General features: G+C 20.6%; 2 protein-coding genes across 9 annotated transcripts in view; one reads left to right on the top strand and one right to left on the bottom strand.

The window, feature by feature from the left end:
- The window catches only part of Dh31-R (Diuretic hormone 31 Receptor), a 117,460-nt gene that overhangs the window by 49,181 nt on the left and 53,737 nt on the right, over window positions 1-14,542 (bottom strand). The window lies entirely within an intron of this gene.
- Window positions 5,698-11,433, top strand: LOC107065975 (UDP-glucosyltransferase 2). Of its 2 annotated transcripts, XM_015320138.2 has the most exons (6): window positions 5,698-5,942; window positions 7,951-8,620; window positions 9,199-9,624; window positions 9,754-9,988; window positions 10,470-10,695; window positions 10,950-11,433. In XM_015320138.2, exons 2-6 carry the CDS (start codon window positions 8,210-8,212, stop codon window positions 11,227-11,229), a joined length of 1,578 nt encoding a protein of 525 aa, XP_015175624.2. In that variant the 5' UTR covers window positions 5,698-5,942; window positions 7,951-8,209; the 3' UTR covers window positions 11,230-11,433. The 2 variants fall into 2 exon arrangements, with proteins under 2 accessions (XP_015175624.2, XP_089031651.1); XM_089175525.1 differs by lacking the exon at window positions 5,698-5,942 and having other exon boundaries at window positions 7,910-8,620.

Raw genomic sequence — 14,542 nt, 5'->3', positions numbered from 1 at the left:
TTGTATTGTCGATGTGCACAAGTTTGAGCATTTAAAATCGATTCATTCAATTGTAGTAGAATGATATCGAGGGTCTTGGTAAACACGCATGCGCTATATCCTTTATCAAGCATTCGATATATTCCCAAACGTTATCTATGCAATTGCAATTTCGAGATTCACGCAGAGTTTCTCTACCTACCAACCTACTGAGAAATGAGAAACCATTCAAAAGTCTGTTTCGTAAGGTAATAATGATACCATGCACGTATACCCCTTTAAACATCACGTAAAAGCTTTCATTAAAGTTTCAACAACTTCTTCTTACCTTATCTATTTTTAAATAAACAAATGATATTAAGAAAATACACGTGGATATAATTGTGATCATAATTATGAAAGTGGTCTAATGTAAGTCATATAATGTAGTGGTATAATGTAAGTCATAACTCTTGTTACGAAATATTTAAAGATTTATACTTGAACACTATATGAATTCTATGTAATATTGAAAAAACAAACATTACAATATCGTGAAAACTACATTGAATTTATTTAGTTTGTAAAAATGTAGTTTGTAATAACTGATAAACTCATTTTTTTTATTAATTTTTTACTTAGACCACTTTTATAATTATGGACACAATTATCTATCTTAGGTTTTTTCTTTTCTTTTTTTTTTCTCATTTTTTTTAATGATAGTATTACCTTGATTTTTAATATATATATATATATATTTTTTTTTATTTTTTTATTTATAATATATTAATATTTCTATAATATTTTGGAGTAATAAAAATTATTGAATATATTTATAATAATTTTTGTATTATTTTAATTATTACTTTTATTTTAATAATATTTAAAAATTAAATAGCAATTATTTAAACATATCATAATAATTTGTATTATTCTAATTATTACTTTTATTTTAATAATATTTTAAAATTAAATAGCAATTATTTAAATATATCATAATAATTTGTATTATTCTAATTATTACTTTTATTTTAATAATATTTTAAAATTAAACAGCAATTATTTAAATATATCATAATAATTTGTATTATTCTAATTATTACTTTTATTTTAATAATATTTTAAAATTAAATAGCAATTATTTAAATATATCATAATAATTTGTATTATTCTAATTATTACTTTTATTTTAATAATATTTTAAAATTAAACAGCAATTATTTAAACATATCATAATAATTTGTATTATTTTAATTATTACTGTTATCTTTATAATATTTTAAAATTAAATAGAAATTATTTAAACATATCATAATAATTTGTATTATTTTAATTATTACTGTTATCTTTATAATATTTTAAAATTAAATAGAAATTATTTAAATATATCATAATAATTTGTATTATTTTAATTATTACTTTTATTTTAATAATATTTTCAAATTAAATAGCAATTATTTAAATATATCATGAAAAATGTGTAATTTCGTAAAAAGAAATTATATTCATATTTAAAATTTCTAAGTCTTATAATTATAATTATATTTTTTTTTTTTTTATAAATATAGAAGAAGAAATTTATTTTTGTAGGGTGTTTACCCCGGAGGCCCCCCCTACATTTTTTTTTATATATATATATTATTATATCAATAATAATTGCTAATAATATTATATTATATTTTTTATTATTATATTATTCATTTTTTTTTATCACATATATATATTTATTTGTATAAAAAACAAAATAAAATATATTAAATAACTTTGATAATATTTCTACCCTAACACCTAACCTTTTTCCCATATTACATTCCCTTTAACAAAAAATAAATGAGAAGATAAATAAGAAAGTAATAAGGAAAGTAATAAAAAAAAAAAAAAGGAAAAAATATATTATACAACACATTGACGTAACATAAAGTAGCAATGGTATAAAATATAAATATATTATTTGGGTATCTACGCAGTAATGAATATTGCACGATAAGTATGACATCTAAATTGCAGGAATAACGATATCACAGATGATATATTTCCCATATCCGATGAACGTTGGAAGGTTAGATGGGTTATTACCAAATCATGCTGAATATTTCATACTACGTATGTTTACGTCATTGGTCAAACAAATCCTAATCAAGATCAAACGTGATATTAACATTTTATTTATGTTTTTTTATGTATTTTTCTTTTACTTTGCAATTCACTTTACCAATTCCGTGTAATAATTAAATATTAATTCTATTTCATTTTTTTATATGAACAATTAGAATCATTCTTAAACATATTACATACAATATGTTTATTAAAATGTATTTATTAGAAATAAATAGAATAATTAAGGTTAAGTGTATATTTTTAAATATCTATTGTAAATATCTATTTCACTAATCATAATAATATAATTTAATAATAATATATAATTTTAAATATCTATTTTATTATATCTTATATTTATATGTAATTTAAATATATATATATATATAATTATATTAATATAATATGATAATTAATATTAATATAATTATAAAAATATAATTACTATAATTACACAATAATAATAATAGTTATTTAAATATAAATTCTATTTTATTATATATTATATTTATATTTATTTTATTAACTATAAATTTTATTCTATTATATATTTCATACTATGTTTTTTAAAATGCATTTACTATAAGTAAAATAAATAAATTAATTTTAGTATATACTTTTAAATATAAATTCTATTTTATTATATCTTTTATTTATATGTAATTTAAATATATATATAATTATATTAATATAATATGATAATTAATATTAATATAATTATAAAAATATAATTACTATAATTACACAATAATAATTATAGTTATTTAAATATAAATTCTATTTTATTATATATTAAATTTATATTTATTTTATTAACTATAAATTGTATTCTATTATATATTTCATACTATGTTTATTAAAATACATTTACTATAAGTAAAATAAATAAATTAATTTATGTATATATATTTTTAAATATAAATTCTATTTTATTTCTATACGAACAACTAAATAATTCTTCAAAGCATTATACAAAAATTCTGCTAATTCAAATGCATTTATTATAATAAAGTAAAATAAATATTTAAACTGATATATATTGCATATTTATTTATCTAATTGCGTATATGCATTGAGTGAATAAAATAACGTTTTAGTCAATTATTCTTTTATTTTTTTCAATCAATTTTTTTAAACAAAATAATCTCATATTTTAAACACATAATAATCCTAATCTCTATGCTTACACAAATGATTAATAAATATATAAAAATATAATAGAATATAAATAAAGATAAACTAATATAAAAGAATTATATATGAATCGATAACATTTCAAGATTTTTCTATTATATTTTTTTATTTATATACTTCAGATCAGAAATTGCTGAATCTCTCTCGTTGTGGAAAACTTTGAATGATTTTTCTTTTTTTATTTTCTTATCATCATCAATGTTAGATAATTCAATCTTTTACGTGATACTTCTTTATGATATCCTGTATATCATTCTAAATGTTACATAAAAAGGGGAGGTAGAGTAAGAACAATTTAATCAATTGTTGCATTTGTTATAATTGTTATGTCAATTGAATTGACATATTCATGATGAACTAAGTGAAAGAATAAGTATATAGTTTTAAAAAAAAAAACAACGTAATAATTAAATTTATCGATGACTTCCTTCTACCAAAATGACTCGACGATCATTTTTCATAATTCTACGGACGAACAATCATTTCGAAATTATATAAAGTTTGACATAATGGTTGTTGATGGGTTACAACCATGTTTTATCTTTTGACAAACTCATTCACCGAATTTATTTGACGACTAGTGATATATACATATTTGAAATTTATTCTTTTTTTAAAACAAAAAGAAAAAGTGAAGAAATAATAATAATAATAATAATCAATAAAAAAATACAAGAACAAATTTTCGTTCCATTTTCTTTTAAGGGGGGGGGGGAAGGGCTTTTTTGTGTATCTAACATATAATTTGTATTATTTTATTTTCTAATTTGTATTACAAAGATCGTAAACTTTTTTTGTTTTTCTTTTTTTTTCTTATGTGTTATTCACATTTGTTATGACATATTTTTAAACAATAAATTAATTATTATTATTATTATTATTATTATTATTATTATTATTATTATACATGAATATTAAATTTGGTAAAAATTTTGTTGAAATTTTGTGTTTTAATTTGTTTTAGAAAATTGTAAATTATTATTTCACATGTCTTATTCATATGTTATGATACAAAAATGAATATTTGTTCATTGTCCTTGAGATAAAAAATTATGACAACGTTAATGATAATGATAATGATAATGATAATGATAATGATGATGATGATAAATAATAAAATAATAATATTTGACAAATTTCGAATGATAAATTAAAAATAACACAACGAGACGATTTACGATTTTACTTACAGCAAAGATACGGCGTTATACAATTGTATCTATGAATATTATTTAACGTTGAATACAATACTAATTAGAGTTTGTTTTTTTATATACAACCTTGGTATTATTTACACTTATTAAGAAGATATATCTCTAATAAATATGCGTAAGTGTTTAAAGAGGATAAGTAGTCAAACGCAAAATAAAAATAAATAGAAATAACGTTAAATAAGTATAAATATAGAAATGAGAACTATTAAATATAAATAATAATATATATATATATATATTTTAAATAAATAATGAGCAGTAAGATTAGAAAAAATAATAATAATAATAATAATAACAATAAAAACATAAATAGAAAAACAAATAAACTTACACAAGATATATAATTATGTATATATTATGTATTATATAATATATATTTATATTTATTTATATATTTATTTAAATATAATAATATAATAATATAATAATATAATAATATATTAATTAATATATTATTAATTAATATAGTTATAATATATTATTAAATATATTATAATAATATATTATACTATATAATATATTATAATAATTTATTATACATTATAATAATTAAATGTATTATATTAAATATATTAATTATTAAATATATATTATAATAATATATTATACTATATAATATATTATTAGAATAATATATATATATATGTATATATATATGTAATATGTAACAATTCTTTGTAATAATATTTAATATTAAAATTAATAAAAGTGTGTGTTTTATTTTGATAAAATTTAGAATAATTATAATTAAATATAATTTTATAATATTGCAAAAAAAATTATACGATATAATATTGAATATATCATAATACTTACATATTAATGTAAATTAATTAAATATTGATAATAATTTAATGAAACGAATAATAAAAATGTAATAGTTAATGTAAATGATTCTACAAATTGAGACATAATAATGTATTAATTATAAATAATTATTTTCTTATCGTTTAATAATAAATTTTGTTATTTAAGCAAATTTCATATTAACGTTTATAGATACGTATTATTTCATATGAAATATTATAATTTTACGAAATACAGTTATTACGAAATGATGCGTACATATATACATATATAAGTTTATGTGTACGCGTGTGTATGTGTGTCTGTTATTACATATACACATATATCACTAAAATAATAGTAGTCACGTGTTACAAACTATTTGAAAACGTGAACTAAGGAAATACGAAGCTTCTATAAACTAGTTACATCGAACTATCCATCAGTGTTTGGTGAATGTTACTTGGGACAAGATCATTTCATACGTTATTATTTATTTATCTTTGTTTATTATTACTATAGTGTAAGAAAAAGAAAAAAGAAGAATAAAACATTCGACAAACTCGCGTTAATCATTTATATATATTTTTGTTTTGTTTTTTTTTTTTCGTAAAATATTTCTAAACAAAATCAATACCGTATTTAAAACAAAATTGATTTAAATTTCGTCAATGAAAAAAAATTATAAAATAGGTACTATATATATGTCGTGATATTAATTTATGATTAAAAAAAAAAAAAAAAAAGAAAAACAAATTAATATGAAAATAAACAAAAAATAAAACAGTGTGTGTAGAGAAAGTATTTGAACATCGATCAATTAGAAATAAAATCTTGTGAAATTGTAGTTTTATTAAATAATTTTTTTTTTTTTATTATATAAAACAATCAATTTGTGTATATATACTTGAAAGTATCTATTATAAGATAGAATAAAATAGAAATTAATATTCTTTGGAATAAAAGAAAAAAAATTGACAAGAAAAACGAAAGAAAATCGACAGAAATATATATACGAGCAATAAACATTTGAACTATTTGTATAAAAAGAGTTTGTATTTAAACAATAATGTAATAATATCAGATAAATTATTTTTAATTATAATTAATCTTATCAGTATATTTGTAATCGTTATTAGTATTAGTAGAGTTCAAGATGTTTTCAAATCGAACATTGTTATAGAAAAATGTTACGAAAATATGTCGAAAGATAGAAGAAAGATAAAAGATAGATAAATTATTATTAATTTACATAATTACTGTAAAAATTAATTAGAAATATCGCGAATTATAAACGGACTTTAATCTATTATACAAAGTATCATTGATAAGTATGGATTAAAAAAAAAAAACTGTAAAATAATTCAAGAAAATGTTCAAAGAAAATGAATCGGAACGTTGGACGAGTTATCAGAAGAATGATACAACAAAATATAACAATAAGTAGTCTAAAAAAAAAGTAGAACATCTAAAATTTGAGAGTTCAACTAATGCCGATAACACTTACAAATATACTAATGATAATGTCAATTATAAACTACAAAAAATGACGAGAGATGATTTTACATTCAAACTCTTTTACAAATAGTTCAAACAATTTCTGTTCATGTTTGTGTATTGTTCGTATTTTTCTACCAATATCTTCGTTTTCTTTATCATTTTCATAATTTATTCAACAAAAAAAAAAATTTTATTTTTTCATTATATCTAATAATAGAAACTTTTTCAAGGATATGTAGAAATTCATCGTTTATTGAAAAAACATTATTATTTAATAAAGTACAATTTTATCAAATTTTATTTCAAATTTGATCGGTTTATGAATGAATATTTTTTTTACACCCACTGTAATTAGGAAAATTAAAAGTAGAAAATAATATGACAGATTTAACACGTTCGTCACTTAATCCGTTTCGGTTGAGTTTCTCGTCAGGCCCAAAATTCGACTGTCGGCGCGCCGTAATTTAAACAAGCGATAAGTAGAAATATCAACAAATTAATATTATTTATTTACCGAAAATAATAAAATATAAAACTATCGTTTATTTACTAAAAATAATAAAATATTAAAATATCGTTTATTTATCGAAAATATATTATGTTAAATATATATTATTATTATATTATATATATATATAATATTAATATATAATATTATATAAAATTATTATATAAATATATAATAATTATATAAATATATATATTATTGTATATTATATTATAATATTTTATTTACTAAAAATAATGAAATATAAAACTATCGTTTATTTACCAAAAATAATAAAATATAAAACTATCGTTTATTTACCAAAAATAATAAAATTTAAAAATATCGTTTATTTATCAAAAATAATAAAAAATAAAAACCAACTAAAAATACTATAACTTCAACAAGAGGAGGAGCGTCACCGTATACGGTGACGGGGCCCCCGGAGAAGCATGCCCGTCTCCTACGAGACATACGATGACATGGCAATGAACGTGTTAAACTGTCAACTCATACTTCGTCGTTTAGAAAAATTCTCACGTTTTGTTATTTAATTTAAATCTATCATTAGATGAATCGTACAAATTTATATTTTCAATTTGGATAAATCAAAAAAGAATATCAATGAAAAAAAAAAAAAAAAATATTGTTATAATTGAACACGACATAATTCTAACGATTATTATTCATGAAATTTTGTTCATTTTATTCTAGGAAATATTCAAATCGAACAAGTGTGTTTATTCTACAAAATAAGAAAAACAAAGTTACAATTGAGAAATTGTGAAATGAGACAATTGTGAAATTTAAACGATAATGTAAATATATATATATATATACAGATATAACTCATACACAATAAACATAGTTTGAATTTGAATTATCTTCAAGTAATAAACGAAAGAACAATATCTGAACGTTGAAATTAGCCAAGGTGAAGAAAAATTAATAAGACAAAAATTGAGTGAACAAAATGAACGTGTTAACGTATATAATCGTTTGTTTGACCATGTGTCTAACGTTATGTCAAAGTTATCGAATATTAGGAATATTTACGTTCCATGGTAAAAGTCATTTCATCATGTTCGAAGCATTGATGAAGGGTTTGGCCAAAAAGGGTCACCAAGTTGATGTAATAAGTACATTCCCGTTAAAAAAGCCAGTCGAAAATTATACCGATTTGGTTTCCATACCGGTCAAATTGAAATTGGTTAATAACGTTTCATACGAGTTTATGAAAATGGCCCTAAGTGGTGCAATGGCAGTAAACGCTGTGACAAGTATTGGTGGTAACGATTTATGCGAATATTTAGAATTACCGGAAATTCAAAAAATCATCAAGAATCCACCCCAAAATCCACCCTACGATGCCGTTTTAATCGAGGTACAATTTCTTTATTATTATTATTATTATTATTTATATTATTATTTTGGTGTTTCGTTGAGATAATTATTTGAAATTTATAATGATGAATAAGAATTTTTAAATAACGTGAAATTTATTGTTAAATAATATGCTGCTACTTGCTATTGAAAGATTAATTAATTAATTTTTAATAAAAATTTAGTCAAAGAAAAAAAAAGGGGAATATTTTAGAAATTAACACAAACTATAGGAAAATAACGAAATAAAAAATTATTGATCATTTAAAAATAATTTATATAGAAATATATATAAATTAATGTAATATAAATTAATATAATTAATTTAGAAATTTCAATTATAATTTTTCAAATAATTATAAAATAATATAAAAAAAAAAAAAAATTCTCGACCTTTTAAAACTAATTCGTGTAATATAAATTAATATATATTAATTTAGAAATATAAATTATAATTGTTAAAATAAATATAATATAATATTAATTATTGATCATTTAAAATTAATTGATACACAATATACTATTTACTATTTATCATAATTATTTTTTTTCTATTGAATTTTTTTTTAATAACAATAGATCTTTGGTGCATCGTGTTTTGGTATATTTGGTAATATTTTGAACGTACCAGTGATCGGTGTTAGTTCATCGGCACTTTATCCATGGGCCAATCCATATATAGCAAATCCAGAAAATTTAGCATTCGTACGTAACAATTTGTTGAGTTACGTCAAAGAAATGAATTTTGGTCAACGTGTTTATAATACATTGCACACGTTATTCAACAAAATGTATTTCAATTATAAAACCACCAAGTATCAAGACGAATTGATTAAAAAACACGTAGGTCCTAATATGCCATCTGTACGTGAAGTCGAAACCAATATTTCATTGATATTGGTTAACACTTATTTCTCATTGAACGGTATTAAACCTAAGACACCTGCACTTATCGAAGTTGGTGGTTTGCATGTACAAGACGACGACGATACCGAATTATCTCCCGTAAGTTTTTCAACAATTTCAATAAAATAAATAATAATATTAATAATAATAATGAAAAACTAATGCAGTAAATGTATTAGCATACAAATTGATTATGTAATTGTATAATAATTTATTTTGAAATCGTAGGAATTAAAGAAATGGGCCGACGAGTGCGACAAAGATGGTTTTATATACTTTTCTTTTGGTTCTATGGTCAACATAGAAACATTTCCTAAACACATACTCGATATATTTTACAAATCTTTCGAATATATATCACCTGTTAAAATACTTATGAAAATACCTAATCCTAAAAATTTGCCACCTGGTTTGCCGAAGAACGTACGCATAGCACCATGGTTACCGCAATTAAAAATATTAAGTTAGTATATATATATATATATATATATATATATATATATATATATATATATATATATATATATACATATAGTATATAATTCTTATTAAAGTAATAAAAAAAAATATTAAGTTAATATATACATATATATTATATATACTATATATAGTATTATTATAGTATTATTATATATAATAATATTATATATATATATATATATATATATATATATATATATATATATATATATATTATATTTAATATTATTATAGTATTATTATATTATTTATATAATATATATATATTATATTTAATATTATTATAGTAATATTATATTATTTATATAATATATATATATAATATATAGTATATTATATCTATAGTATTATTATAGTATTATTATATATAGTATATAATTTCTATGTGTAATATATTTGATATTGTAATAATTTAAATATAAATTATTAATAATATTCTATTTATCTAATAATTCGTTTTACAGAGCATCCCAACATAAGAGCATTTATTACTCATGGTGGTCTTATGGGGACGCAAGAAGCCATAGCTTGCGGCGTTCCTATGATCGGAATCCCGTTATTCGCTGATCAATTTACCAATATCGAAAGCTACGTAGAGAAAAATATTGCTATCAAATTGGATTACGAAACCATGACGCAAAATGACATGAACGATGCATTGCACAAAATCGTATATAATTCAACATACAGGCACGTATTCACCAATACTAGAAAGTAATGGGAAAGAGGATGGTTTAAGAGGGTGGTGGTGATGACAGGGGGGGGGGAGATTTCAAAATAAATTTTTTCATTTTTTTATTCATGTAATCGAACACAACCCCACCTTTTAAACCCACCCCTTTATTTAATTTCTATTTCTCGTGCCACCAGTTTGTGATTGTTTTCTTTTTTTCTTTTCAACAATTTCAATAATAATTTATATTTTTATTATAATATTTTTGTAGGAAAACGGCACGTATAATAGCAGATAAATTTATAGACAGACCATTGAAACCAATTGACACTGCTAATTATTGGATAGAATATGTTATAAAGCATGGATATAATTCGCTTCATTCACCAGCTTTGAATTTATATTGGTGGCAAGTAGCACTTTTGGATGTTTACGTGTTCATATTTGTCGTTACATTGGTCATTATTTATTTAATAGTTCATTTAACATTATTATTATTAAACGTGTTTTCATCTAATTCTAAAGTTACTCATAAGAAAAAAGTCACGTAACGTTTTATCATTTAATATAATCATTTACAACAATATATATGTTACTTAATTTTTATACTTAATTAAATAAAATAAAAATATATGATAATAATAATAATAATAATAATAATAATAATAATAATAATAATAATTTATAATAATTTAATTATATATAAATTTATTAAAATTATATATAAATATAATTACATATACATATTGATATTATATTATTTTTATAATTAATTAAATTTATTATTATATATATATTAAATATATATTATAATATATATATATATATATAATATAATATATATATAATATATTATAATATATATATAATATATAATATAATATATATATAATATAATATATATATATATATATATATATATATATATATATGATTTTTAATAATTCAGTAATTATTATTATAAAATTGAAATTATTAAAATAATTAATTAAATAATTAAATATATATATATGTATTGATTTGTCTTTTGATTTAATATGAAAAATATATTTATCTTATAATGAATTTAAATTTAAATTATATAAATAAAGATAATAGGAATTATAGTATTAAAATAGATGAACTAAGATAAATAAAATTTATTTTTGTTTAAATAAGTATAAGTTGACAAATATAGAGTTTTATTTGTCTAATTATTAAATATCCTTAAACTAGAGTAAATTTTTGTATTATACGAAAAAAATAATAATTTCATTGGTTAAGTTTTAAAGTAGTTTAAATAGAAAAAAAATTATAATTAATATCAATGTGAAAAAAAGCAAAAAAAAGGAAGAAAAAAATATGAAATTTCCTTATTTCTTCAGAGGAAAAAATTTCAAATGTAAATGCAATTCAACTGGTTCTTTTTTTCCTTTTCTTATGTAATTTATTTTTCCCACGAACCAAGTTTTATTCCATTAGCACGTGTAGTTTTATTATAAAAAAAAAAAATGAAAAAAATATGTGAATGATTTAATTAGTTAAAAAAAAAAAAAACCCCTCAAGGAAATGTAACATATTTCCTTGTTCTATTTGAAACTTGTCATTAATTAAGGAAAATTTATTTCTAATATGATAATTTTAATGACGCATTTCTTTCTATGATAAATCGTATCGTTTTAAATTTATCTTTTTTTTCGAATATTTAATATATTACGGTGAAATATGTTACGATAAGAAAAAAAAATTAATAAAACGAAATACGTTCGAAAGACGAAAAAAAAAAACAAAAAAACAAACAACACAAAATTATGTAGTTTAGTTTAAAATAGTATATCATTAAATATGTGTATATTCTTCTACGTTCTATTTTATATTTTTTATCTAATTATTATCTTATGTTTGTACATATTGCATTTCGTTACAAAAAAAAATTAAAAAATAAAGAAAATTAGCACTTTGTGTTTTGGACATAAGACATCGTACGTCAAACTGATTGCGTATTTGTAATAAAAAAAAAAAAAAAAAAAAAAAAAAAACATTTTCTCGTGACTCACGTACGTATGTAAGTTATGTGTAAAATGTGTAGAAAAAGAAAAATAAAAAGAAAAAAAAGATAGAACAACACAACGTATAATTAACCTATGGAGGATAGAAGTAAGGAGTAACATCTCTTATGGGAGAAAATATGAAAAAGTATCCAGCATTTTCTGTCAATAACAGTTGAAAAATCTTCCAGAATGGCGCTGGTGTAGACAAAGGGTATGGTATGAATGTAGCAATTGTAAACGAATTGAAGTATGCCGAGTTATATTAGGTTGTCCCAAAAGTTTCTTCCGTTTTAGTAATTCTACAGGTACCATATTTTTTATGTTGAATAATTTAAAGTATAGTAAAATGTAAAATAAAGTAGAATATTATTTTTAGTAAAATATCGTAAAATACAAATAAAAAAAATATTATATTACGCATACAATATTGTTCAACTTATTATCAAACAAAGGAAGAAACTTTTGGGACAACCTAATATAATAATGTAGTTAAATCTAACCTTAAAGAATTATTATGAGAAAACAACGTGTAGCTAAAGTGATTTTATTTCGTCAACTGTAAATAGTACGTTTATTGATTTTTTTAATCATTTAATTTGATGAAAAAGTATGTGAATAATAACAAAACAGTTATGGGTAAAATGTTGTCTTGTGAAAAATTTGTGTTTCTTGTTTATTTCTCAGTCCTATTCTAATAATATTTGGCGCTTCCTTTCAAATTTACCCTCAAGCTACTGTGGCGCCACTCTAATTGAATGCATTTCGACGGATCCTTTTCATATTATGGAGGGTAGAAGTAAGAAGTAACATCTTTGTATATGAAAAGTGTCCGTCGAAATGCATTCAATTAGGATGGCGCCACAGTAGCTTGAGGGTAAATTGAAATAATTGACAATATTTAGTTGCCATGTTACATATCACAATAAATTCCATGTTAATTTAATCGGTAATACAGCAATATAAAGGTGTTATAATAAAAAAAAAAAAAAAAATACAGAGGGCGTATATTTACGTCTTTCGTATATATTGAATGATTTGTGAGAGCGTATATATACGCCTTTAACAGTCAACGGGTTAATACGTCAATTAATTATAATTGATATCGTGACGTGAATTAAAAAAAGAAAAAAAGTTTAATTATCTAATTGTACGTTCGTTTCTTTTGTTATCTCTTGTATTTTTTTTCTTTTACTAATAGTCATAAAATTAATAATTTAAAAAAAAAATAAAAAATTAAAAATAAAAACTAATAAAAAATTGATTAAGTTCATGTTTAAGATAAAACGATTGTTCACTTTAAAATTATATTCGATTATCATATCAACGTAACAATTTGATCGTCGGTGTCGATTTATTTAACAATTTAATTCACTACTCTGACCCATTCGTTACAAAATACCTCCCCCACCCCCACCTGACCACCCTTCCCCCTCCCTTCCCCCTACCCCTGGCCACTCTCCTTTCTAACCTTGACAAATAATTTTGGCATTGGTTTCAAAACAATTTATCTCGTAAGTTGCATCAAACGTACGAAATTGTTGGCAAAGAATTTCGAATAATTTGCATATTACGAAAAATATGTATTAACAATTTTGATCGATATTTCGGTATTTTAACTGAAATATCAAAATGAACGAATAATAAAATGGCATACTTTGATCCAAATATGTCAATTTTATCTACGTATGTGTGTACGTGTGTATGTGTGTATTATAAATCAACGTTTTCATGATTTCAACGAATACTTATTTATTTAGTTTTGTTTTAAACCAAAGGAAAAGGAAAAAGAAAAAACGAAAAAAAAGCAAAATTAAAGTCATAGGAGTAAAATTGG

Source organism: Polistes dominula, unplaced genomic scaffold, assembly GCF_049000335.1.
Source record: "Polistes dominula isolate Pdom_NZ unplaced genomic scaffold, Pdom_raw_medaka contig_17, whole genome shotgun sequence".
NCBI lineage: Eukaryota > Metazoa > Arthropoda > Insecta > Hymenoptera > Vespidae > Polistes > Polistes dominula.
The sequence above is the reverse complement of the archived record's forward strand: the minus strand, read 5'-3'. Positions and strand labels throughout refer to the sequence as shown.

What these genes read in the sequence shown, in the direction of transcription:
- LOC107065975 (XM_015320138.2), top strand. Translation starts at nt 8,210, where the DNA reads ATGAACGTGTTAACGTATATAATCGTTTGTTTGACCATGTGTCTAACG. An exon ending in ACGATACCGAATTATCTCCC is followed by an intron (nt 9,625 to 9,753) that starts GTAAGTTTTTCA and finishes TTGAAATCGTAG; the next exon opens with GAATTAAAGAAATGGGCCGA. An exon ending in GTATATAATTCAACATACAG is followed by an intron (nt 10,696 to 10,949) that starts GCACGTATTCAC and finishes ATATTTTTGTAG; the next exon opens with GAAAACGGCACGTATAATAG.